Source organism: Scylla paramamosain, chromosome 25 (genome assembly GCF_035594125.1).
Source record: "Scylla paramamosain isolate STU-SP2022 chromosome 25, ASM3559412v1, whole genome shotgun sequence".
Lineage (NCBI taxonomy): Eukaryota > Metazoa > Arthropoda > Malacostraca > Decapoda > Portunidae > Scylla > Scylla paramamosain.
In genome coordinates this window covers 6,625,001-6,648,401 of record NC_087175.1, presented here as the reverse complement: position 1 = coordinate 6,648,401, position 23,401 = coordinate 6,625,001, and the positions used below count along the sequence as shown (strand labels likewise).

Genomic DNA, 23,401 nt, shown 5'->3' with positions numbered 1-23,401 from the left:
GTCGGTGTCCCTCCTACACAAAAAATAAATAAATAAGTAAATAAAAAAATAAATAAATAGTAATGATAATAAAAACGATAATAATAGTACGAGTAATAGTAACAGTAGTAATAAACAGCATACAAACATCAGAAACCATCCTACATAATCCTTAAACACGAGTCTTGGGGAGTCGTAAGGGGCGGCGATCATGAGTCATGCATCACGAGTCACGAGTCCCTTCTGCTGGAGAACTGCAGGGTAATCACCAGGCAGGACAGCACCAATCTGCACCGCTGTGAGGGATGAGAGAGCATGGTGATGGTGGTGGTGTTATAGTGAGTCAGGTATTATTCAGGTATTATCGAAGTATTATTCAAGCTTTATTCAGTAACCCAGTGTTATTCTGAAGTTATAAAAAGCACAAAAAATAAATAGGTGAATGAAATACATGAATAAAACGATGAAAATTAAAACAATAACAAATGAAATGAAATGAAATGAAAATAACTGGGAGCTTAATAGGAAGGGACAGGGAGGAGGAGGAGGAAGAAAACTGAGACGCCCTTTGGAACTCAATACGAGGGTACAGGAAGGAGGAAGAGGAGGAGGAAAAGATAGCGAGACACCATTGGGAACTTCTGATGAAGGGAAAAAGTAAGATTACAGGGAGGAGGCGGAGAAAGTAGCGAAACACCATTGGGAACTGAGGAAGAAGGAGAGATAGCAAAACTCTACTGGTAACTCCTGACGAAGGGCGAAGGGGAGGTGTGAGTGTACCAGATAAATCTGCTTCTTCTACTAGTACTGTGTAGGTGGTGTTCAAGAAAACGCTATTGTAGAGAACTGCTGCCATATATTTATATAATAAACCTATACAATATAAATAAAAGTGAATAAAGTCGCCACAGGAGCCGCTCGTCCAGCTCCGAGGCTGGCTGGATGAGGACTGGTTAGTGGTTCCTGGTTCGACTCAGGTCACGGCACGGGCTGGCGTCCGGAGACAAAAGGAGGCTGACCTCACTCCCGCGTGGTGATGGCCGGAGCGGCCGGAGGCTTGACGTCAGGTCCCAGGGGACCTGAAAATGGAATAATGGTACGGGCGAAGTGTTCCACCACATGAGGATGGCAGGAAGAAGGAAGAAGAGTCGGAAGAGAGACACCCTTGGGAACTGAGGGAAAAGAAGAAGAGGTAGCAAGACACCCTTGGGAACCCCTGACGAAAGAGGAACGGGAGGCACCAGACTTAGGACCATAGGAAGCACTCCCGCGCCGCACCTACACTCTAAACATCCAAAAGACTCTAGTAAAGTTACACGGGATCTTAGGAGTGTTTTATGGTTCCGGTGACAGATTAACAAGATATGTACAGTTCATTATTAACAGAAGAAACCCTCATGAGAACCCAGCTAATCATATATCTGTAGCCTTTGTGTTACCGCCAACAGTGGTGATGTCGGTTATGGAAGTAACGATGGAAGAAACAGGTAAAAAGACAAAAGAAATATGTATGCTAAATAACATGTTCTGTGTTATGAGAGTTAAAGTGAACTAGTACATTAAGTTCTGGTGCTATAAAAGTTAAGAAAATGAGAGATACAATGAAAATGAGAATAAGAGTGGTGAAGATGTAAGATGTGGCTACAGTGTGGTAGTGAGGCTCGTGTTTACTGGCAAAAGCGTGGACGCAGCACTAAAGCGAGATAAGGAGGGAAGGTGACATATGGTGAACTATCGCTGACCTAAGGGTAAGATGGGCAGGTGTGAGGCACCGAGGGTTAGCAGGGACAAAACCCAGAGGGACAGATCCCTTTAAAGTTACCGCCACCGCGTTCAGGAAAGATCGGACCACTACAATATAGATGCAGGTGTTGCTTGGTGACAGGCCTTCTTAAGACCCTAAACACGTGAGTTCCACATCTATGTTACGAGGGGTCGATGGCCCTCATTGTCATAATTCATGATCAGTGATGCATTATGTTGATACAGTATGTAATGGTTAGTAGTGCTACGCACGTCTTATGTTTATTATGTATGTCGTCAGGTTTGACCGAATGTAATAAACGATTCGCGTCACCGTGTGGGTCTAAAATCCTTTAGCTGCCTTCGAGCAGCTACACTTTGAAAATAGTCGTGGTGAGGTAGCAGAGCGTTTAAGAATATCAGACTTACTGCAGTGACAGACATGCCTCCGAGACTGAACAGCTGCATCGCTCGCACTTGTAGCGGTCGATCCAGAGTTGCAGCAACCACCCTAGCCTGCAGGACGCCACACAGGACAGGCAGAGTTGGTCAAGGCATGTCACCGTGATTCAGAAATAATTGACTAGGATTGGAAGAAATGGTGGTGATGATGGGGGAGGTGGAGGAGGAGGAATAAGAATGGGAAGAGGAAAAGGAACAATACGAGAAGGAGGAGTTGGAGGAATAAGAAGAGGAAGAGAAACAGGGGCAAGAGGAGGAGGAGAAGGAAAAAAAGAAGGAGGAATAAGAAGAGGAACAAGAGCAGAACTAAGAGAAGGAAAAGAAGGAAGAGGAGGAGGAGAAACATAAAAAGGAATAGGAAGAAAAGGAGGAATAAGAAGAACAATTACAGGAACAATAGAGGGAAAAGGAAAAAGAGAAGAAAGGATAAGAAGAGGAACAATGACAGGAGTAAGAGCAGAAGGAGGAGAGGAAGGAGAAGGAGGAGGAGGAGGAGGAGGAGGAGAAGAAGGAGGAGGAGGAGGAGGGGAAGGAGGAGGAAGAGGAGGAGGAATAAAATAAAGAACACGAAGAGGAATGTACGATTATATTTTGCCTTATATGTTTGCTTGTTTGTGTGTATATATATATATATATATATATATATATATATATATATATATATATATATATATATATATATATATATATATATATATATATATATATATATATATATATATATATATATATATATATATATATATATATATATATATATATATATATATATATATATATATATATATATATATATATATATATATATATATATATATATTTTTTTTTTTTTTTTTTTTTTTTTTTTTTTTTTTTTGTACTATATAAGCAATGGGCAAGTTCCTCTTTGTGTGTGTGTGTGTGTGTGTGTGTGTGTGTGTGTGTGTGTGTGTGTTTCTCTATTTCTCAAGCTGATTTTTTCTTTTCTTATTCGCCATCAACTGCTTAGACTTATTTCAGATTTTTTTCTCTCAATAGTTTCTCACTTAGGAGAGACAGATCAGCCTTCTGTTCTCTTATCTTGCGCGTGTGTACAAACATTATTGTATTCTGAACATCAAGAAAGGACAGCGTGCTGAAGGCCGGACGTGGCTTCTCTGTGTATGCTTGTACAGAACGACCATAAGAACATAAGAACATAAGAAATAAGGGAAGCTGCAAGAAGCGACCAGGCTTACACGTGGCAGTCCCTGTATGAAATATAGCTACCTATTTCCATCTATTATCCCCATCCATAAACTTATCTAATCTTCTCTTAAAGTTCCCTAATGTTCTAGCACTAACAACATACCAGTACAACCATACCAACATACCAGTACAGCGTAAAACAGCTACTCCGGAGTTTCATATAATTCCTGTAAGCTCCGAAGTCCTCAGAGATCAAGAAAGAGTGAGAAACCCGCTGAGTTGTGTCCCGAGACAGCCAGTACACTGTACCTCCATAGCGAGCACTACAACACGCATGGCTGACAAAAACAAGCTTAGTAGTGAAAGGATCACACAGGTACAGCTTTTCGTGCGTGTTGGACAAAAGAAACTCAAGCTGAAGCAACACAACTATGTACTGCTTACGTCTTCTCTTTAGGGACTGCATTCTCGATGCTTCAACAAGCTGTGGTGGGAGTCATAGGGGATGAAGTGTATTTCATGATTCTAGTGATAGGTTAATAAGGATTTCACTTCATCAGTAGAAAAAACACACTTATATGAACACGAATAACTATCTCTGTTGCCTCTGAAAACATTCCTGATGAGAGAATAAAGCGTTTCAAAATACTGGTGCAGTTAATTCTCGTTAGTGAAGTTATACATTAGAGTAAGTGTGCCTCACCCTGAGCCTCCCTGCCTTCCCCACTCAGGCGTGCATGCACCACGCAGTACAGGCCAGCAGGCAACACCCGCGCCTCACTCACCACGGACAGGGCCTCCGCCTCGGAGTGCAGCACCAGCAGCTGGTACAGGCGCGCACACCGCTGCCGCTGCAACAATATAAACATCACACAACCATCACGATCACCACCATAATTCTTCAGCATCAATACCACCCAGATCCTCCTCCTTTCTCTTTTCCCGCCCTTCACTCCGTGGCAGGGGCCACACCGCTGCCTTACCGCCTGCAGCAGATCCTCTGCCGCCATGTTGACCTGCAGCAGCGTGAGGGCGAGCACCGCCATCAGGCTTAAGTAATAGTAGTCAAAGAAGCCAACGTTCCATTTGAGAAAGTTGAAGTACGCGAAGAAGGTGAAGGTGACGACGCTGGTAGTCACGATGACCAGCAGCGCCACGCCCAGGTAATCCAGCAGGCACGCCAGCACCTCCTCCGTCTGCAGCACCAGGGCGCGAGCGTGCTTCAGGAAGGGTGCCAGGGCGGCGGGGGCATTGGAGAGGTTGCCTGGCTGAGTGAAGGCGGAGTCACGCTAGGGTAGGAAGTGTGTGGCCCCATCCCTCACCTGGGCCAGGAGCTGGTCCCAGTGGGGAGGAAGAGCAGCCCGGATGGCGGCGCGTAGGTGGACAAGCACGTTGGTCAGGAGGACCAACCGAGCACTAACTCCGACATGCACAGCAGCTCCGCCACCAACGAGGCGCTGGTCATCCACATGTGAAAGGTAATATTCGAGAAGATTTGGCAGCTATGAAGGAGATGAAGAAAGAAATAAAATCACTGATTACAAGACTCGGTGAAGTTACATGATTATCCACCAGCAAAACAAGTTCCTAGAATCCCTTGACGCCAAAGAAAGGGTGCGGGACTTGGCTATAACTGAAGTCTCGGAGGATGACGATGGCCTGGGAACGAAAGATGGAGAGAAGATCAAGACTGTGCTCAAAGCCGCGGGTTACGCCGGACCGATACGCACCGATGTATGGGCAACGATACGACTTGGACAGCCTGGCGCACGGAGGAAACGCTCTATTCACGTGACGCTGGAGAGTCAAGATCAACGGAGCGATATCTTGCGAGTGGCGAAGAACTTGAAGGATAAAGGAAGAGACTTCGAACGGATTTACGTGAAGAAGGAAGTTCATCCGGCGGCGAGGAGAGAAATGACAAGACTGAGGGCCCGAGAAAATGAGAAGCACAAACCAGACAACCAGGGAGTGGAAATTACGTATGATTGGCGGAGGCGAGCATTGCTGCGTGGTGGTGTTGTGACTGATAGGTATTTCCAAAATGTTGGCATGGAAAGAGTTGGAATGGGCAATTGAAAATATGTGCTTGGAATATCTGTGGTGTGAAAAATAAGCTCCAAAGCCCTGAAGTGCTAAATTTTGCTTTATAATTTGACATAACAGGGATCACTGAAATTAAGGAAACGTTGATTAGTAGCGTGCCAGGTTTTGATTTATATATGAATAAAAGTAAACAAAATAGTCGGAGAGGAGGAATTATAATGTTGGTGAAGTGTGCGTTGGTGCCATATATCACATGTGTCAACATCGCAATAGAAGCTGTCCTGCTGCCCTGGGATGAGGCTTGGGGGCGTGTATATCCCCCTGATCGACTCGTCCTACCACGACCCAGCGCTGCTGGGGGCGTTGGAGGGGCAGGTGACCGACTGTGACCGTGCCATAGTGGTCGGTGACTTGAACGCACGTGTGGGTTGCCTGCCAAGTAGAAATATAAATGGAAAGAGATGTGAATATAATGGTGTGAAAGATCTTATAAGTAATTCTATGGGCCGAGCAATAACCAACATGTGTGAAGAGAAAGAAATGGTAGTTGCTAACCATTTGAAATATGACGGAAAGCAGCTCGGAGGAAATTTATCTTTTAGGCGTAATGATCGCTGGATATCGGAAATCGACTTGAGTTTAGTTAAGTATAGCAGTTTGAATGTCCTGAAAGACTTATGTATACGCCAAAATATGTCGTGTTCAGATCATGCGCCACTCACTCTGACAATTAACACTGACGTCTTTAAATCAGTAACGCCATCACGGCTATTTGAGCGCGCCAGTAACTTGGGTCGGATTTTACGGTCGGACGCACAGTTTCCGCACCACTAATATCGCGAGAGGCCTGTACCATGACAAAGTGGATATAGAAGCGTTCGTGACGAGGATGGCGCTGTGTGAGCCGCCAACCCTGGGCGTGGTGAATAAGAAAAGTGTACAGGACGTGGTTAAGGAAAGCTGCAGAGAAATTAATAGAAAAGCAAAGGAATGTAAAAAGACGAATGTCGCGCGTGAGGGAAGTGTAGACCTAAGATGGAAAAGAATAATGGAGGAAAATGACTGGGAAAATTTTGGAAAGCAATTAACTGGAAAGGTGAAATTAGTACTAACCAAGGCAGTACCCAGCCTATTGATAGTCAATTTAAGATTCATTTTGAGGAATTATTGAATCCAGTGACGGAGGAAGTTGGAGAGGTAAATTTTGAGCAGGCACCAAGTATTCCCATTCTGGATGATCCTTCCACGTTTAGAGAGGTGGAAACAGCTATGAGAGGGATGAATAAATAGAAAAGTTTTGTTGGAATAAGTCCTGCCCTATTAATGATCTTAGCTAGGAACTGGTTGATGTTTTTCCTTGCACTGTTTAATGTAATTTTTGATAGTTTATGTTTCCCACTAGCCTGGTGCCATAGTAAGTTAACTGTATCATTTAAGTCTGGTGATCGCATGCTTTGTGATAACTATAGAGGTATTAGTATAATGGATACCCTAGCTAAACTCTATGACACACTTATTATGAATAGATTGAAAATGTGGATGGATGTGAACAATTGTCAAGCAGGAGCATTGGAGGGAAGAGGATGCCTAGAACAGATATTTACACAGAGAGTATTGTGTGATTATGTAAAATACAAGAAATTTAAGTTATATGTATTATTTATAGACTATCGTAAAGCATACGATAAAGTACCGAGATCCAAGCTGATAGAATGCTTAAAATCAATAGGATGTGGAAGAAGGATGTTAAAAGCAATTTATGTTATGTATCGCTGCACACGTAACGTGCTTAAGAGTGCCACTGTGGAGTCGTCAGTGGGAGTAAGGCAAGGCGCGCCATCCAGCTGTCTATTGTTTGTGATTTGCATTAACCAGATGATTCGTATGCTGAAGGAACAAATAGGAACTGACGGCTTCTTGGGCGCACTGCACGCGCCCCTAGTGATGGACGATACGGTAATTCTCGCAACGTCTCGGGATATGTGTATCAGGAAACTCAGAGTTGTCATCGATTACTGCAGTGATTATGGAATGGTTCTTAACGAGGACAAAACTAAATTTTTTGTTATAAATAACACTCATTGTGATAAAGTTCCATTAAAGATCGAGGGACATGTTATTAAGTACTGTGACAAATACAAGTATTTAGGAGCCTGGTTTACCGACAGCAGTTGTATGAAGGACGTGATGTCACTACACGAGGTAAAGTGTCAGTCAGTCGTCAACAATTTTTTTATATTTTGTGCCTCGAACCCAGATATCTAGATATGCCTTACTGTTATAAGCGACGTGTGTTTGACGCGGCTGTGTTGGCTGAACTGACATACAGCTGTGAGTCGTGGCTGACAAACACCTGTGTGTCACTTACCAGTCAGTAGAATAAACTTATGAAATGTCTCCTGGGCGTGAGAAATAACACAAGCTCAAACTTATGTCATGTTGAATCGGGAATTAAGCCAGTCTGTCCGACGGAAACGTTTCTTGGAGAGGAAACTGACTTTACTCGACAGAAATTAACCGTTTCATGTTGTATTTAGTTTATGCAGAGAAGCTAACACCCCTGGTTATAAGTTTATCCAGAGTGCCATACAGTATGATAATCATAAAAATCCTCTTGACAGAATACTTAATTTATTACCAGTAAGCCAGAAGACGCAATAAAGTATCACACATATAAATCAATATTGAATTCTAGTCTTGGTGTCCATAATATTTATTCAGATAACATATATATCCCTGATTTTACACGTATGGCGTTTACTAGAATTCGACTGATGTCTCATGACTTAAAGATCGAGACCGGCCGTTGGAGTCGGGTCAAGTATTGCCTTCCACAAAGTCTAACAGTTTAATGGCGCAATGAGCCAGGCTGCACCCTGGCGCCGCTTAGACCACGGCGCTCACGAAGCGCCACCCAAGAGTGCCTGGGGAGGGAACGCCTCAGGAACACAATCTCTAATAACCCTGTGTGCTGTACCTCCCCTCACCTGCCTGCACCACAACTATTTATTTATTTTTTTTAATAGCCATCACCCTGACGTGGTATTAGGGTATGGTATTAGGGTTTTTTTTTTATTATATTTTCATTTTTCAGTTTTTATTTATTCTTTTATTATTTAACGGTTTTCTTTTATTTATATTCTTTAGACACATAAATTACATTATACACACATGCATTCTTTCATTCATGCTTCATTCATACGAAGCCACCACCACCACCACCACCACTGTGACGCTCCTATGCTTGACGCGGGCTGTGTTACTGTACGTCAAGTATATGTGCCTCGCGTCATTATTCCTCGGTAATCATAAGTGAAATGTTCAATAGCTTCCTCCTTGCATAAACACACATGTGATGTGCGTAAGTATGAGTACTCAGTGCTATATGAAGCCCCAAGCCGATGCTCACTTGTTAATAGAGTGTGGTTAACCCACTGGTCGCTTGCGGGCGTTACTCACGGCCAAGTCGCGCTCAGAAAAAGACGGGCAGGAAGGTGACCGAGGCAAAAACTTTAATTTTGTAGTAAAAACTGATTGTCATAGTAGCAAGTTGATTGCATGTATTGTCTATGAATACTGTAATATGTCGAAAGTGTTTAATATCAGTGTATAATGTTATTTGATAAGAAATTGAGACCGACAACCTGTTCGCAGTTTTTATGGTCATGCCTACCTCATCAATGAATGTCAAAGAGAGAGAGAGAGAGAGAGAGAGAGAGAGAGAGAGAGAGAGAGAGAGAGCTGCCTTTCCTTGACCCTACGATGATGGGTGTGATCAGTAAAACAGATCACCTGAGAGCTAATGAAGACCTACCGATCCGACTACAAATTTGGGCGCCGATGTAATTCAGTCGTGCTACCCAACCAGTGAGTTGTATTCGAAACGTGCTTCTTGAATCTTTCTGGGTCGCTTGAGCCTCACTAGAGTTGACCTGCTGGCTACGTGGAGGGGTAGCAGCGACTGTCGTCCAGGAGATCCACCAGCGACAGGACGTGGAGGTAAGTACTCGCACACGCCCCTTCACGCTGCTCTGAGGTGGTGATAGTGGTGTGTGGTAGTGGTGTCAAGTTAGTGATGGTGATAATGGTTGTGATTGTCTTGGGTCCTGTCTGTGCTAGTGGTGATGTTAAGCCTATGATAATGATGGTGATTGGATTGTGGGTTCAATATAGTGTTAATGGTGATGTTAAGCCAATAGTGATAATGGTGATGGGGTTGTGGCTGCTGTGCTAAATGGCGATTGTAAGCCAGTGACGCTGATGTTTGGGTTTTGGCGTTTGTGGTGAATATGATCGTGATGTAAAGCTAGTGATGGTGATGACTGTGGTGATAGTGACGGTGGTAGCGTTTTGGGAATTAATTGTGCTGAATGAAATAATGGTGAGGGAAAGGTGGTGATGGTGACGGTGATTTTGTTTTTGGGGTTGGTGTTGAATGCAGTAATGGTGATGGAAAGGGTGGTCAATAATCGGATGTGGTGGTGAGTCTGGTAGTGGTAATTTCGAGTTGATTAGATCTGGATATAACGTGAGGCCTGAATGATTACGCCGGAAAGGTCTGGGTTGTAGTTGTGTACGGAATATGGTGGTAAGGGGAAGTCCAAGTCAATTTTCAGTTTCACCCAACCAACAATTTTCTGATGTGGCTTGTGTGTTTGTGGTGAGATGTGCAGTGTACTGATTGATGGGTTACATCACTACCGTCGCAAAAGTGTGGTTTTCAAGTAATGAATTTATGAACTTGTGCCTACATCTCTTCCCCAACGACCTTGGGGGACCTGTGGGAAATCGGTTTATTTTGAGTGGGGGAGCATTATTAAATCGAGTAACGTGCGTTGCAAAACGGGTCGAGAATCAACAAAATCACATAAATATATGAAAATACATAAATTACGCATTTGACGGCGGCAGCGGTGGCGGCTGAGGCGAGCGTTGTTATGTTGAGCAACGTTGCCAGTGATTCGCTACATTTCTTGCGTTATCCTACATTTAGCGAAGACCCGCCCAAGGGTTACTAATCCTAAATTAGTGCAATACATTTAGAAACGAGTAGCTGTAGCGTAGCGGTAGCGTCACTACAATTTGACTGAAATAGTGATAGAGGTAGTAGTGTATTGCAAAAAATTTGACTGAAATAGTGATAGAAGTAGTAGTGTATTGCAAAAAATTAAGTCGGGTTTTAGTAGCATAATATTGGAAAGGGGGTATCAACTTGAGTTGAAGTTTGAGATATCAGGAATGAAATAATTTAACAGCTACTCATTCAGAGCTTCACACATGTTTCGTTGGGGAAGAGATGTAGGCATAGAAGCTCTTGTTTCGTTGGGGAAGAGATGTAGGCATAAGTTGAAAAATTCATTACTTGAAAACTTGAGTATTTGCGACGGAAGTGATGTAGACCATCAATCAATACACTACACCTCACCAGAAACACACAAACTACATCAGAAAATCGTTGGTTGGGTGAAACTGAAATTGACAGAAGTTTAATAATGGTTGTTGTTAGATCTGAATATGAATTGAGTACATGCTGCTGAATAGGATTGCACTATAGACTCTTCACTCTCTGGCGATTAAGACTTGTGTGATTCTCTGGCGATTAAGACTTCATGCGTGATTCTCTGGCGATTGGACTACATACGTATTTTTTTTTTTTTTATATGGTTAACGTGGTATGAGAATAAAGGTAATGACAAAGGGGTACACTAAGCCATCAGTGTAGTGCGCTGTTACAGGCCATTTTATGTAGTGGCGGTCGTGAATCTGTTAACTAGCCATTAGGATGAAGAGCTGATGAGTGGTGGAAATGAGTGAAAGCAGCAGTTAGTAGCGGTTAGGGTTTATCTGGGTCTGTATGAGGTGTTAGTGTTGATAGTGGTGGTTATTAAGGTAAAAGGTTACTAGTGGTGGGAATACTGTGATGGGCAGTTAGGGTCTGTTAGGATATGTAGTACCTATTATTAGGCCTATGAAGGGAATATGTAATGAGTGGTTTGGGTTGTTAAGGTCTAGTAAGTGTTACAGCTATGGAGTCTGATTGGGTGTCTGACGGTTTCCAGCGCAGAGTGGTGGATAAGCAATTGCGAAGCCAAGCAGTAATTAGTAACTACAGTTGAAATGTATAGTTGACAAGGGGACTTGCAAACTAGCTAACGCAGCATTAACCAAACTAGCTAACACGGTATAAACCAGTCACCATACTAGCAAACGAGTCATTAATCAGTTACCAGGTATGAAAATAGTGACTGAATGGTTGTGAAGTCTGGCAAACTAGCTAAATAGTGACAATGATTGTGAAGATAGGCAAACTGAATGGTTGTGAAGATCGGCAAACTAGCTAAATATTCATTATTTAATATGGGAGTAACTGGCAGTGGACTCTTAACCCATTCATAGCGATAGGCAGACCAGTTGATCTAGATTGGAAGTTTTATAGTAAAGCAGATTCTTAACCCTTTCATGATGATGGACAACGATTCACGGCACTAAATGAAAATGTATGCCGTCTTTGTCAGCATCTACAAGGAAGAAAATAATTACAAGGAATAGATTTTTGCAATTTCTATACAGTATTATGTTTGAAGATGGCTGTGAAGACAGAGGATTTATCGCGGAGTGGCTAGTGTGATGTAGGAAAAATGTCAAATAGCAGTGGAAGGGTTAAACTGTAAACTTTTTAACCAGCTGCACAATATAGCCATTATAGATATTAGCTGTAATGGCGAATGTGGAATATGAAGACCGGCAAACTAGTATTATTTCTTCGGCGGACTTCAGTATTTGTTGAATGTGGTGGTGGTGATTGTGTGGGGTTTGTGTGGTGGTGATAGCATGGTGGTGACTAGCATGTTTAAAATGTGGTGGTGATAGCGTGTTTGTGGTAGTATCTTTTGACTGTGGTGATTGCGTGGATATGACAGATTACCGATTATTGAAACCAGTGGGTGTGGTGAGCTGTGGTGATTATACAACTAACGAAACTTCATTAACCTGGTGGTGGTGGTGGTGGTGGTAAGTGGTGTCTAAACTGACCGACCAAAGTGGACATTACCTAGCCCGGTAGTGCGGGGACTGGTGAACGTAAGGCTAAATATTAATCCTGCTTGGTAGTGGTGGTTCTGGCGTGGTGAATAACCCTGATTGCCGAACCTTTGTTTGTTTGGGTTTTGGGTCAGTTATTACTTCACTTTTCTTCGTTTGTTCTCTAAGAATTAAGGTTTTTTTTTATTTTTATTCTAAGGTGGATGTTTAGGACTGGGCAGTGATTTTTTTTTTTATTCTAAGGTGGATGTTTAGGACTAGGCAGTGAAAGTAACTCATTTATTTACTCCAACTTGATCTCGCTTACTGCATTTGAGCGTACAGGTCTTGAGTACTGAAAGGAGTATATAGCAATGTTACCGGAACCTTTCACCCTTTTCTTTTCGTACCAGATGAGGGAAGCAGCAAGGGTGGTAGCGCTGGTGGTGGTGTTTGCTGCAGGAGTGGCCGCCCAACAGAACGATACCAGGAGCGCAGGTATTTCAGGCTTGTCTTTGTATACCACCAGTAGGCATAACTCGTGTCAGTGGTGTACACGTGGATTCTTGTCTATTGGTTTGTTTTCTTTGTTCCCCTTTTCGTTTTAGTTTGTCTTCTCGTCCCTGAAATTTGTTGTTTGATTTCTTTGTTCCCCTTTTCTTCGTTTTAGTTTGTCTTCTCGTCCCTGAAATTTGTTGTTTATCTTGTGTGAATTCTTGGTATTTTTTTCCGTTTCCCTTTCCTTCAGTTTAGTTTGTCTTCTCCTCCCTGAAATTTATAGCGTTTATCTTGTGTGAATTATTAGTACATCTTATCGTGTGAATTCTTCTGGAGTAATTTTCTTCCCTTTTCTTCCCGTCCTTTTTTGCTTAAAGTGCGAGTTGATAATGAAGCACCGTAGAAGTAGGATATTCAAACCCTACAGGTGTGAATTCCATTTGTCTTCCCGTCCCTTCAAATCCAAAGAGCGACTTGTTTTATCTATTTGCACCTCGTTATTTGTCCTATTCAGTGATTTCTGTTATCCATTATTTGCACCTTATTTGTCCTATTAAGTGATTTATTTTATCTATTATTTGCACTTCGTTATTTGTCCTTTTCATAATTATTTCCCCCAGTCCCTTTTCCATAGATTTTTTCCAGTCCATCTTCCTATTTTCATCCCCTTTTTCATAGGTTTAATTTAACACGCCACAAAACAAATCCCCTTTTCATAGGTTGAATTTAACACCACAAAACAGAAAACAGTCTTTAAACCCAGTATTTTTTCTCCTGTTTTTGCCGTTCCTATAGATCCTGCCGTTCCTATAGATCCAGCAAATATAAATTCCATCAATCATTATTTTTAACCATCTTTTAAGTAAACTAGACGTGTTGGTTCCATACATTGTCTCCCCGCCCCACTAATCCCTATACCTGGGGTACCTGCATCCATTATTTGCACCTCATTATTCTCTTCAGGCTTCATTGTTTGCACGTCATGGTTCTTTTCACTTTTTTTCTTTTTCATGGTTTTAGTTTATATGAATTAGCGCCACATTAAAGCCTGTGTGTGAGCTCTAGCACCCCTTTCCTTCCCCTCCATTTAAACGCGGCATATGTTCATTTATTTTTTGTTTGTTTTTGTTTTTACTTCTGGTCACTTTAAACTCGTCCCTTTTAAACCCTACACTTGTTTTTATTTATTTATTTTTTTAATGAAACAGGGCCACGGATAACTTTGTGTAAAGTCGCTGGCCAAGGTCAACAAAAAAAAATTCTTAACCCCGGTCTTTTTTTTTTTTTTTTTTGTAAATGAGCGTCACTGGCCACGAGCAACAAAATTATAAAGGCCCACTCAAATGCCAGCTCCCAAAGTGACATCAGATAGAATGACCAAATAACGATTAAATAACAGAGGGCGTCTTGGAACCTCCCTCTTGAAAATCGCAAAGTCATATGAAGGAGGAAATAAATGCAGGAATGGAGTTCGAGTTCACTAGAGGAAGGGGGTGAATGATTGAGAATACTGGTTAACTCTTGCATTAGGGAGGTGGACAGAATAGCAATGAGAGAAGAACGTTTCGTGCAGCGAGGCCACGGGAGGAGAGGAGGCATGTAGTTAGCAAGATCAAAATAGCAGTTAGCGTAAAATTAGCGACAGAAGACGGCAAGAGATGCTACACTTAAGGCAATGAGAGAAGCTGAAGACAGTCAGTGGAGTTGTTCAGACGAAAGTTTGCTTTTGATTTCACGTTGTCTAAAAGAACGTCATGAGTGGAATCCCCCCATACATGTGAAGCATACTCCATAACCTGGACGGCTAAGGCCCCTGTACAAAGTTAACAGCCTTGGGGGCGGGCTAGGGGGTTAGAAAAACTGGTGGAGACGACTCGGATTACCTAACTTCATGGAAGCCGTATTACATAAAAGTAAAGGACAGACCGAGAATGTTCAGTGTAGAAGGGGACAGTTGAGTGTCACTGAAGAAATGAGATGGTTGTCTGGAAGGTTGTGTCGAGTTGAGGCATTGATCTGGAAGGTTGTGACGAGTTGAGACATTGGACAATACTAAGTTTGCTCTGCCCTAGTTAGCGAGATCGGAAGTTAGGTGATCTGTGGCTACCTTGCGTGAACTTTTTCTTTCTTGAAGGGTTGGACGTCTACGAAAAGACGTGGAAAAGTACAGGGTGGTATCATTAGCGTAAGAGTGGATAGGACAAGAAGTTTCTTACAAAATCATTTATGAATAATAGTTTGGGTTACAAAATCATTGATGAATAATTGTAAGATTAAACGAGTACTTAACAAGTATGAAGTTTGATCGTAATTTCACGCACATTTTAACTACGTCACTGAGGTGTTAAACTAGATGACCCGACTACCACTCCCACGTCAGTCCTTTAGAGAGTAGGTTTGAGGAAGCAGGCAATATACCTACGACGCTTGTTCCAACCGAGTTCACGAGTGTCTGGGTTTGGGTAGGGAGGGCGTTTAATACCTCAGTGACAGTTAAATGTTCGTCAAATTACCTTCAAACTTCATACTTGGTAAGTACTCGTTTAATCTTACAATTTCACTTCACGACTATTTAATTGACGTCACTCGTTAGTCAACGAGAATTTTAGAGAGGTTCCTCAAACCTACCAAGATTTCATGTACCGCACAAATGCTTTGGTAAGGTAGTGCATGGGATAATAACTAAAATCTATGGTAAGGAAAGGTAACACACTGCGTTTACTGAAGACGTAATGCAACCCAATATAAGAACAATAGTACGCTTTTGCCCTTAGCGTGTACAAGTAGCACCAAGAACCAAAGAAAAAGATAAAAAAATAGCATAACACTGCGCGCTTTTCATGTAATAGATACAAGGAGGTGGATAATGCAAAAAAAAAAAAAAATACATAATGGAGGAAAACAAGTTATGCCTACTGCTGGGCCATTCACAGCTTATGGCAAGATTGGCCTGGCAAAGCGACCATCTGTATTGATTGGCTTCTGGTAGTACTTGGTAAAAGTTGATTCTTTGGCCCATCCAATGGTCGATAAAATAGTTGACAACGGGAGCTTCAGTGCTGCCTTACTGGTCGAAGCTGACCTAGTGGAATGAGGGAAAAAAAAAAAATGTTGAGATTAATACCACCAGCTTCCATAATACTTTTCGTCCAACGGCGTAAAGTATCCCTCGAAGCTAGTTTTATTGGAGGTTTTGTAGAATAAAACTCGTGATTGTTGCCCGTGTGTATTTTGTCCTATCAAGATGGTTTACAATCGAGGTAACAAAATCTTTTGTCTGAGGGATAGGCATCAAATGTAAATTCAGACGTATGGGCACCTGGCCTTGAGGTTTAAGTGGATCACCTATCCTGAAAACAACTCTTGATTCTGACGGTTATGTTTCTGGTGTCTAGGAAGTGTAGAGTTTGACCGCGTTGACCAGATAATAATAGCATGAGAACTGTTTCTTTCCTTGAAAGCTGAATGAGAGGTAATTCATCATCTGCTCCTAGACTCGGTTAAGTAATTCAGGACTAATTGTGGATCCCAGGTTGTATGGCGTCGAGGAAAAGATGGGCTGTCCTGAAAAACTGCCTTCATGAATCTGGTAACTAAGGGATGCTGTCCGGCAGGATGCTCACTTATATTAGCTATTGCAGATATGGCCAACAGTATGGTGTTCATTGAACTGTAGCCTCGTCCGTCCTCCCTAAATTTTGATAAATAATCTAGAAATACATTCAGAGGTGGCTGAAATGGATCAATTTTCCTGTAGAGGCAAAAACGCAACCAGTTTTTGATACGTGGCCCATATTGTTTTGCTGCTCCTTCTCTGTGAATTAAGTAGAAATTGGGCAACCTCCGTCGAAAGGTCTTGATTTTCGAATGATTCCCTGATAACATAATTGCTGTTGAGACCAACCTGTGTGCTTGTGGATAGGGTAGAGTTGGATTTTGTGGTAGAACTAGGGATTTTCGAGGAAGGAGAGCCAGATCGGCCGCCAATAACTGGAGAGCTTTGGGGAACCAAAACTGGGTTGGCCACAGTGGTAAAACCATCAGTACTGTTGCCTCATCTTGCAGTTTCTTTAGGGCTCTGGAGACCATACTGAAAGGTGGGAAAGCATACAATTTTTTATTGGTCCAATTCAATGTAACAGCATTGTGTGGCAGATGGGTCTGGTTTCCAGGAAAAGTAGGCAGACACTTGTGCATTGATGCGAGTAGCGAAAAGATCAACTTCAGGTGTATAATAAAGCTGACACACTCGAAAATATTGGGCCGTAACATCCATTCAGCATCTAAATTTTTTACTCTGGATTCCTTGTCTGCTTCTACATTGTGTAGGACCTCAATATGCTGAGCTGATAAGGTAATTCCCCTTGACTCGGTCCATTCGAAAATTTGATCTATTAATGTATTAAGGTTAGGTTTAGTGCTACCGCAACGTCCTATACTGGCAACTGTAGTGGAATTGTCTGTCGGAGCGGAGGCGGATGTGTGTTCCTTTGGTATCCTTACGAAGGCATTTTAAGCCCAAAAGAATGGCTTTCAGTTCCAAGCAGTGATCCAATTCCTCATGAGCCCAATGGCCTCCCGTCTTTAGTGTCTCCCACTACTGCACCCCCAACCTGTCAGGCAGGCATCTGGAAACATAAGTTGGTGGGGAAGATGATGATAATGATTTTACCTGAAAATCTACATTATGAATCCACCAGTAGATTAAATCCCGGGCATGATCATCCAAAATATGTGAATTATAATTACCACGGGTCCTGGTAAGTTCTCTGTTTGGAATTGTCAAGATATCTGTATCCAAGTGGGGCTAACTCGACAGCAGGATCCGAAGCCACAGTCAAACCAATAAAGGAGGCCAAATCAAACAAAGTGACCTCTCTTTTCAGCAGGAGCCGGCCTTGTGCCTTGATGCGTTCTTTGCTAACGGGAGGCAAGGCGGCAGTCATGTCAGCAGAATTTAGCATAACACCAAGAAATTTAATCACCTGTGTAGGTTGCAAAACAGATTTCTGGACATTTATAGTGAACCCTAAAGAATCAAAAGAGTAAGGCATAGAATGCATTAATCCTCATTTCCTCTGTTGACGCAGCAATGAAAATAGTCATCCAGATAGCATCTAAGGTGAGAGAGGGCAGGCTTCAGTAATTTAGTGAAGATGCGAGGGGCTTAAGTCAAACTTTGTGGAAGACGTGTGAATCGAAGATGCGAGGGGCTGAAGTCAAACCTTGTGGAAGACGTGTGAATCGAAACGCATGCTGCTTCCACATAAATTGTAGCCATTTCCTATCCTCTGGCTTGACATAGAGAAATAAGCATCCTTCAAATCCATGTTAATGAAAAAACAGTATGGTTGAATTAATTGTATTATATCACATCTTTCAGAATGTCCAGTTTAAAATGTACATGATTAATATGATTATTAAGTTCCTTTAAATTCATGGTGACTCTAGCCGTGCCATCTTTTTTGACAGTACGGAATACGTTAGAAAACCCATGATCCCCTGGCTCGCATCTTTGTGTTCTTTCCTGTTCAAGGCACAAGGACAAAGCATTGTTTGGGCATGGCTATCGGCTACCGACAAATTGAGGGGACTGGGTGGTTTATTCTGTCTGGGTAAGCTGACGAATTCAAGAATGTTCCCATGCACCACATCATCGGTCCAGATACACCTCATAGTGATCTGGCAACAAAAATTTTCCCCGCCACAAAATTATCAGGAGTATTAACCAAGGGAGGTAAAACATTACTCACCCTAGAGAGGCTTACTGGGGAGGTTTTTGTAAGTGCATCCCCTTCCCCTGGGAATGCCTCTGGCCTAAAAAAGGCCTCGTCTGGTAACGTGCTCGAGAATGAGAGGGAACTTGATAGGGTCATTCTCTAGTTGTTGGCTTGTCTGGAGCAAACCTCCTTCCAGAAGACTTGTAAGGACGGAAGGAGGGCCTTCCTAGTTTCCTACACTTGTTTATCTCCTCACATTTCTTCGTCACATCGAATGGAAAGACGTCATATTTTCTTACCTCACACTCCCACTTGCAAAGGTCTGCTAAGGCAGAGTCGTGAACGTGGATCCTTGCCACTTCCTTTCTCAGCTGATTAATGTAGTTAACAGCTGAGGAAAGTAGTGTCATTTAGTCCATCTAGGTAGGAATTTAAAGTCTTGCCTTTCTTATACCCGATATCTCTAATGCTGCGAGTAATGGGGACTAAGTCTTTTGAAATCAGGCCATTAGTTTGGAAGAGTCGGACATCGATTAACTTTTATTTATGTCACAGGAACTTTCTGGTTTGGTACATTGTTCGGAACCTGCATTTTATCCTGCATTCTGTCACAGGTAGACTTGTTCCCTCAGACGGGGGCCGACGCCTCTAACTCGGTTTAAAATGGAAGCCAATCGCTCAGAGAGGCTCGCTTTTCTGTTTTTCACTATGGAAATGGCCTGAAAGATCTCAGCGTGCCTTAAGGAAGTCTGCTTCATCAGTGTCACGGGAAGGTGGCAAGTTGTCTAGTTCATCCAAAGGATCAGGCAGGCACTGAAAGTTCAGTGGCTTCATCCTCAGAAGAGGAAACATTATGAAAAGCACTAAGTTTGCACAGCTTTCCTGTGACACCTTAGCTTGTGCTGGCTCCTTGTCTAGTATTTCAACTAATAGTTTTTCAATTAGTTGACGTAACAAGGCAGTCAATTGGTTAAAGTTGTCGCCTCCGGACGAACACTCGGGTGCTGTTGACGTGACTCGGACAGCCACTGACGGCTGTGAACTGCACTCAGGCCGTGACTGACTAGAACCTTCCTTGACTCCCTGGTCCAGGGGAGACTTCCTTTTCTTTGCAGGAAAATCCACGAAGTCCTCGCCACGTCTCTTCCTATCCAAAGACGAAGACGAACGCCTTGGCGTTTCGTGAGCCTTGTCCAGCTGGTCCGACCTCAGTCTGCCCGAAAAGAAACGGTACCGAGTTGCACAAGGCATTACAATATAGGTCACCAAAACTGACGGCTTGCCGTAGTGTGAAAGCTTACCAGGCCAAACTCCGTGGAGAATGCCGGTGAAGAACGAGCTGGAGACCGAGCAAGACCGGTGTGAACTGCGTGGGGGCTTGACGTGGGACTGGTAGCCGGGACATCTCTGACTACCGAGTGACGTCAGTTAAATGGTCGTGAAGTGAAATAGTTGACCAGATAGAATCTTGAGGAACACGGCTGTTAATAGATTTAGAACAGTGACCGTCTACCACAGCAGCAATAGAACGGCCAGGAGATGAAGTTACAGAGAAGGATAGAAGCTGTAGGTAGGTAGTTTGAAATCAAAGCTTTGTGCCAGACTATCAAAAGCTTCCGATGTCTAAGTCAACAGCGAAAGTTTCACCAAAATCCCTAAAAGATGTTAAAAGACTCGGCAAGGAAAGCCAGATCACCAGCAGAGCGACCTCGACGGGACCCATACTGGCGATCAGTTAGAAGAAAGTGATAGAAGTTAAGAATATTCCTGTTAAGCATACATTAAAGAATAGGACGTTAGTACAACGGTCCTTTTTAGGAACAAGCTGAATGTAGTCAAAGTTCCAGCAGGAAGGAAGAGTAGATGTTGATAGACAGTACAGTAGGAAGAGTTTGACTAGGCAAGGTGCAAGCACAGAGGCACAGTTGCGAGAAACAACAGGAGGGAGCCCATCAAGTCTGTAAGCCTTCCAATAAAAGGCCACAATGAAAGGCCAGGAAAGGCACGGTCAACATCACAGCCAAAACCTACGCGGGTTGCTATTTTAAGTGCAAGACGAGATTAGGCTGATGTATCCAGCACAAAAATAAAAAGATTAATTCCGTCACTTACTTCTGGTACTTTTTAAGCCCGTCCCTTTTAAGCCATAAGTGTGAATAACTTTTTCTCTCCCTTCCCTTTGCTTACAGTTCCCGTGCCATCGTGTCCCTGGCCCTGTTCAGACTACCACCAGCCTGTGTGTGGGAATAATGGCAAGACGTATGCCAACCCGTGCCGCCTTCACGAAGCTGCCGCATGCGAGAATCCCTGCATCAAGCAAATGAGTGTTGGCCCATGTGGTGAGTGGCTGGTATGGTGGGTGTGTGGAATGACAGAATGAGGGAATTGTTTAGGAAAAATTTAGGAAGGATTAAAAAAACTCACGCTATCTACTCCTATAACATCTCAGACGTTCGGGGTACATTAAACCATCATTAATGGAAGCTAATTTAACGGATTAGTTGATTTGATTTAGGTGAAGGCGCTGTAATATCGCGATCTTGTAGCGCTAGTTTGACGGAAGAATAACTCGATAGGAGAGAGGAATAGATGAAAAGATTAAAAATAAAAGTAAACTAACCTCCCCCTCAAAAAAATGAATAAAAAAAAATTCAGAACCAGAACTTCAACCAATCATCTGTATCCTTTTACAGTGGCATAGTTAGGCATAGACACTTGAAGTGTTTTGGCTGGACACTTAGTGTTTTATGAATAGCCCCGGATCTCAGACAGGCCAATAGAAAACGGTAATTCTGATAGATCTCGTACGGAGATCATACTCGTACGGTTTGATCCCGTGCGGCGGTTCATGTTGGTTGTTCTCGTGTGCTCACGGTCAGTCGACGGTCGGCCTTCAGTCAGACAGTGGTGCAAGTCAAGGTGCGTATTTTGGCCCGCGCACGCGTGTGAGCAAGGGCGCTTATTGACCGGCAGTAGTAAGCAAGACTGGTTTTTTTTAGCAAGGCAATGAGGAGCAGCCTGCAGGACAAAGGGAGGCAGAGGAAGAGTTACTTCCTGCTGTTGCTGTCTCCCTGCTGTTGCTGCAACTGCCGATGAGTAAGGACGGGAGTGTGTTCACTCTGGTTAACAACTGGCAAGTAATCAGTCTAGCTGAGTGTTTCTCGAACAGATGTGCCACACGAAGGCAACAAACTCCACTACACTTACCTCAGTGGCACAGTGTGTGTGTGTGTGGAGAAGTCGTGCGCAACACTCAATTGATTGTCAACATTTTTTCTAAATACACAAGTGTAAGTGGCACAGATTGAGTAGTATTTCTGCCTGTAAGATGGAGCAAATTAACTCGTAAATATCAGTATTACAATATCACGCATAATAATTGGATCCTGTGGTAGAAATTGGAAGAATTAGTCCCTCGTGGTCCAATTGCTGACTGTCAGACCAATTCGGTGGATATATCCTATCATTACAAAATAACTACCATTAATGTCCATGAATGCGTGCGAGCCGCCTTCCCCCATTCCCCTACCCCCTCCCAGAATTTTAACATTCATTAAACTTTTTTCTACTTCCCCCATCCCCCCACCCCCTCCCAGAATTTTAACATTCATTAAACTTTTTTTCTACAACCTAGCAAATTTCATGAAAAACTTCAATGTTGCCTAAAATACACCTTAAAAACGCGTCATTTAATTATCAACTTCAAGTTTGCGCAAGCAACAAATAAATCATATTTAACAGCTTCAGATATGCTTCCCTTAAGCTTGCAGAAGCCTTGATACTTTAAATTGACCTTACTTAATGGCTTCAAAAATTAAATATTTAATGACTTAAAAAGAAATATTTAATCACTTCAAAAAATGGAAATAAGGGAAGTCAATGTTTATTTCGTAAGTATTACATTGCAACACAATCATGTATATCTTCCTATGATATTTATTTCTTTGCAACACAATTTTGTATTTACCCCCATGAAATTAAGGCGTCTTCAGTTCTCATAAGGGTTGTCATAAGAGCTTGGATATTTAGCTCCTCGGAGCTCCGCTCACTTGACCACTGAAGAACAGACCAGCGGAGCTTCCTGGGCGTGCCACCCAAGGAAGTGTCGTACAATTCATCGGCAATGTGTCCCTCACCGAGACCGCAGCCGCCTTAACCACTCGCTCCTTGAAGTTTGCTATTTAGAAGTTAATAGTTGGTCTTCCAGGCCTTGTGATAATGTAAACTGAGTAAAAGTGATCATATGGGAGTGATATTGTCAACTGAATAAATTGAATAAAAGTAATCATGTAAGGCAGATTTTTTTTTTTTTTTTCTGATCGAAGGAAAGAGATAAGCAGACAAATTGGTTATTGTTTAATGGTTGTTACATTTAAAGAACAGGCATATAGTAATATGCCGTAGCCTGGTTAAGACATTCCGGGTCAAAATAAGGTCTGATGTTGGTCAATATGACTAGCAACACTTGTTGCATGGTGCTGCACATACGGCAGTTATGAAATGTCAAAGCGTCTCACTGTTGGTATTTCCACACTATTTCCGGATTTTGGGTGCGTCCCATCTTGGGTATCCCTTATCCTAGTATGTCTAGACACTTAGTGTTATAATATAACTAATTATGGTCTATTATTAGCGATTATGGAGCAAGGGTAAACTTGCAGGCAGCACGTCTAGCAGCTGTTCAGCGGTCATGGGTCATTCACTGAGCCGAGAGCGAGGTCCCTTGCCCCGCTCATCAGATTCTGCCATGTTAAGGGAACGTTCTA

The 23,401-nt window shown here is 42.7% G+C and overlaps 1 protein-coding gene across 1 annotated transcript in view; it reads left to right on the top strand.

The window, feature by feature from the left end:
* Positions 1 to 9,321: 9,321 nt before the first annotated feature.
* The window catches only part of LOC135113180 (serine protease inhibitor dipetalogastin-like), a 19,146-nt gene continuing 5,066 nt past the window's right edge, over positions 9,322 to 23,401 (top strand). Inside the window, exons 1-3 of the mRNA XM_064028289.1 lie at positions 9,322 to 9,396; positions 12,831 to 12,915; positions 20,825 to 20,974. Of these exons, the coding sequence (XP_063884359.1) occupies positions 12,831 to 12,915; positions 20,825 to 20,974 (235 nt within the window). The 5' untranslated portion in view covers positions 9,322 to 9,396. The remainder of the gene's footprint in view (positions 9,397 to 12,830; positions 12,916 to 20,824; positions 20,975 to 23,401) is intronic.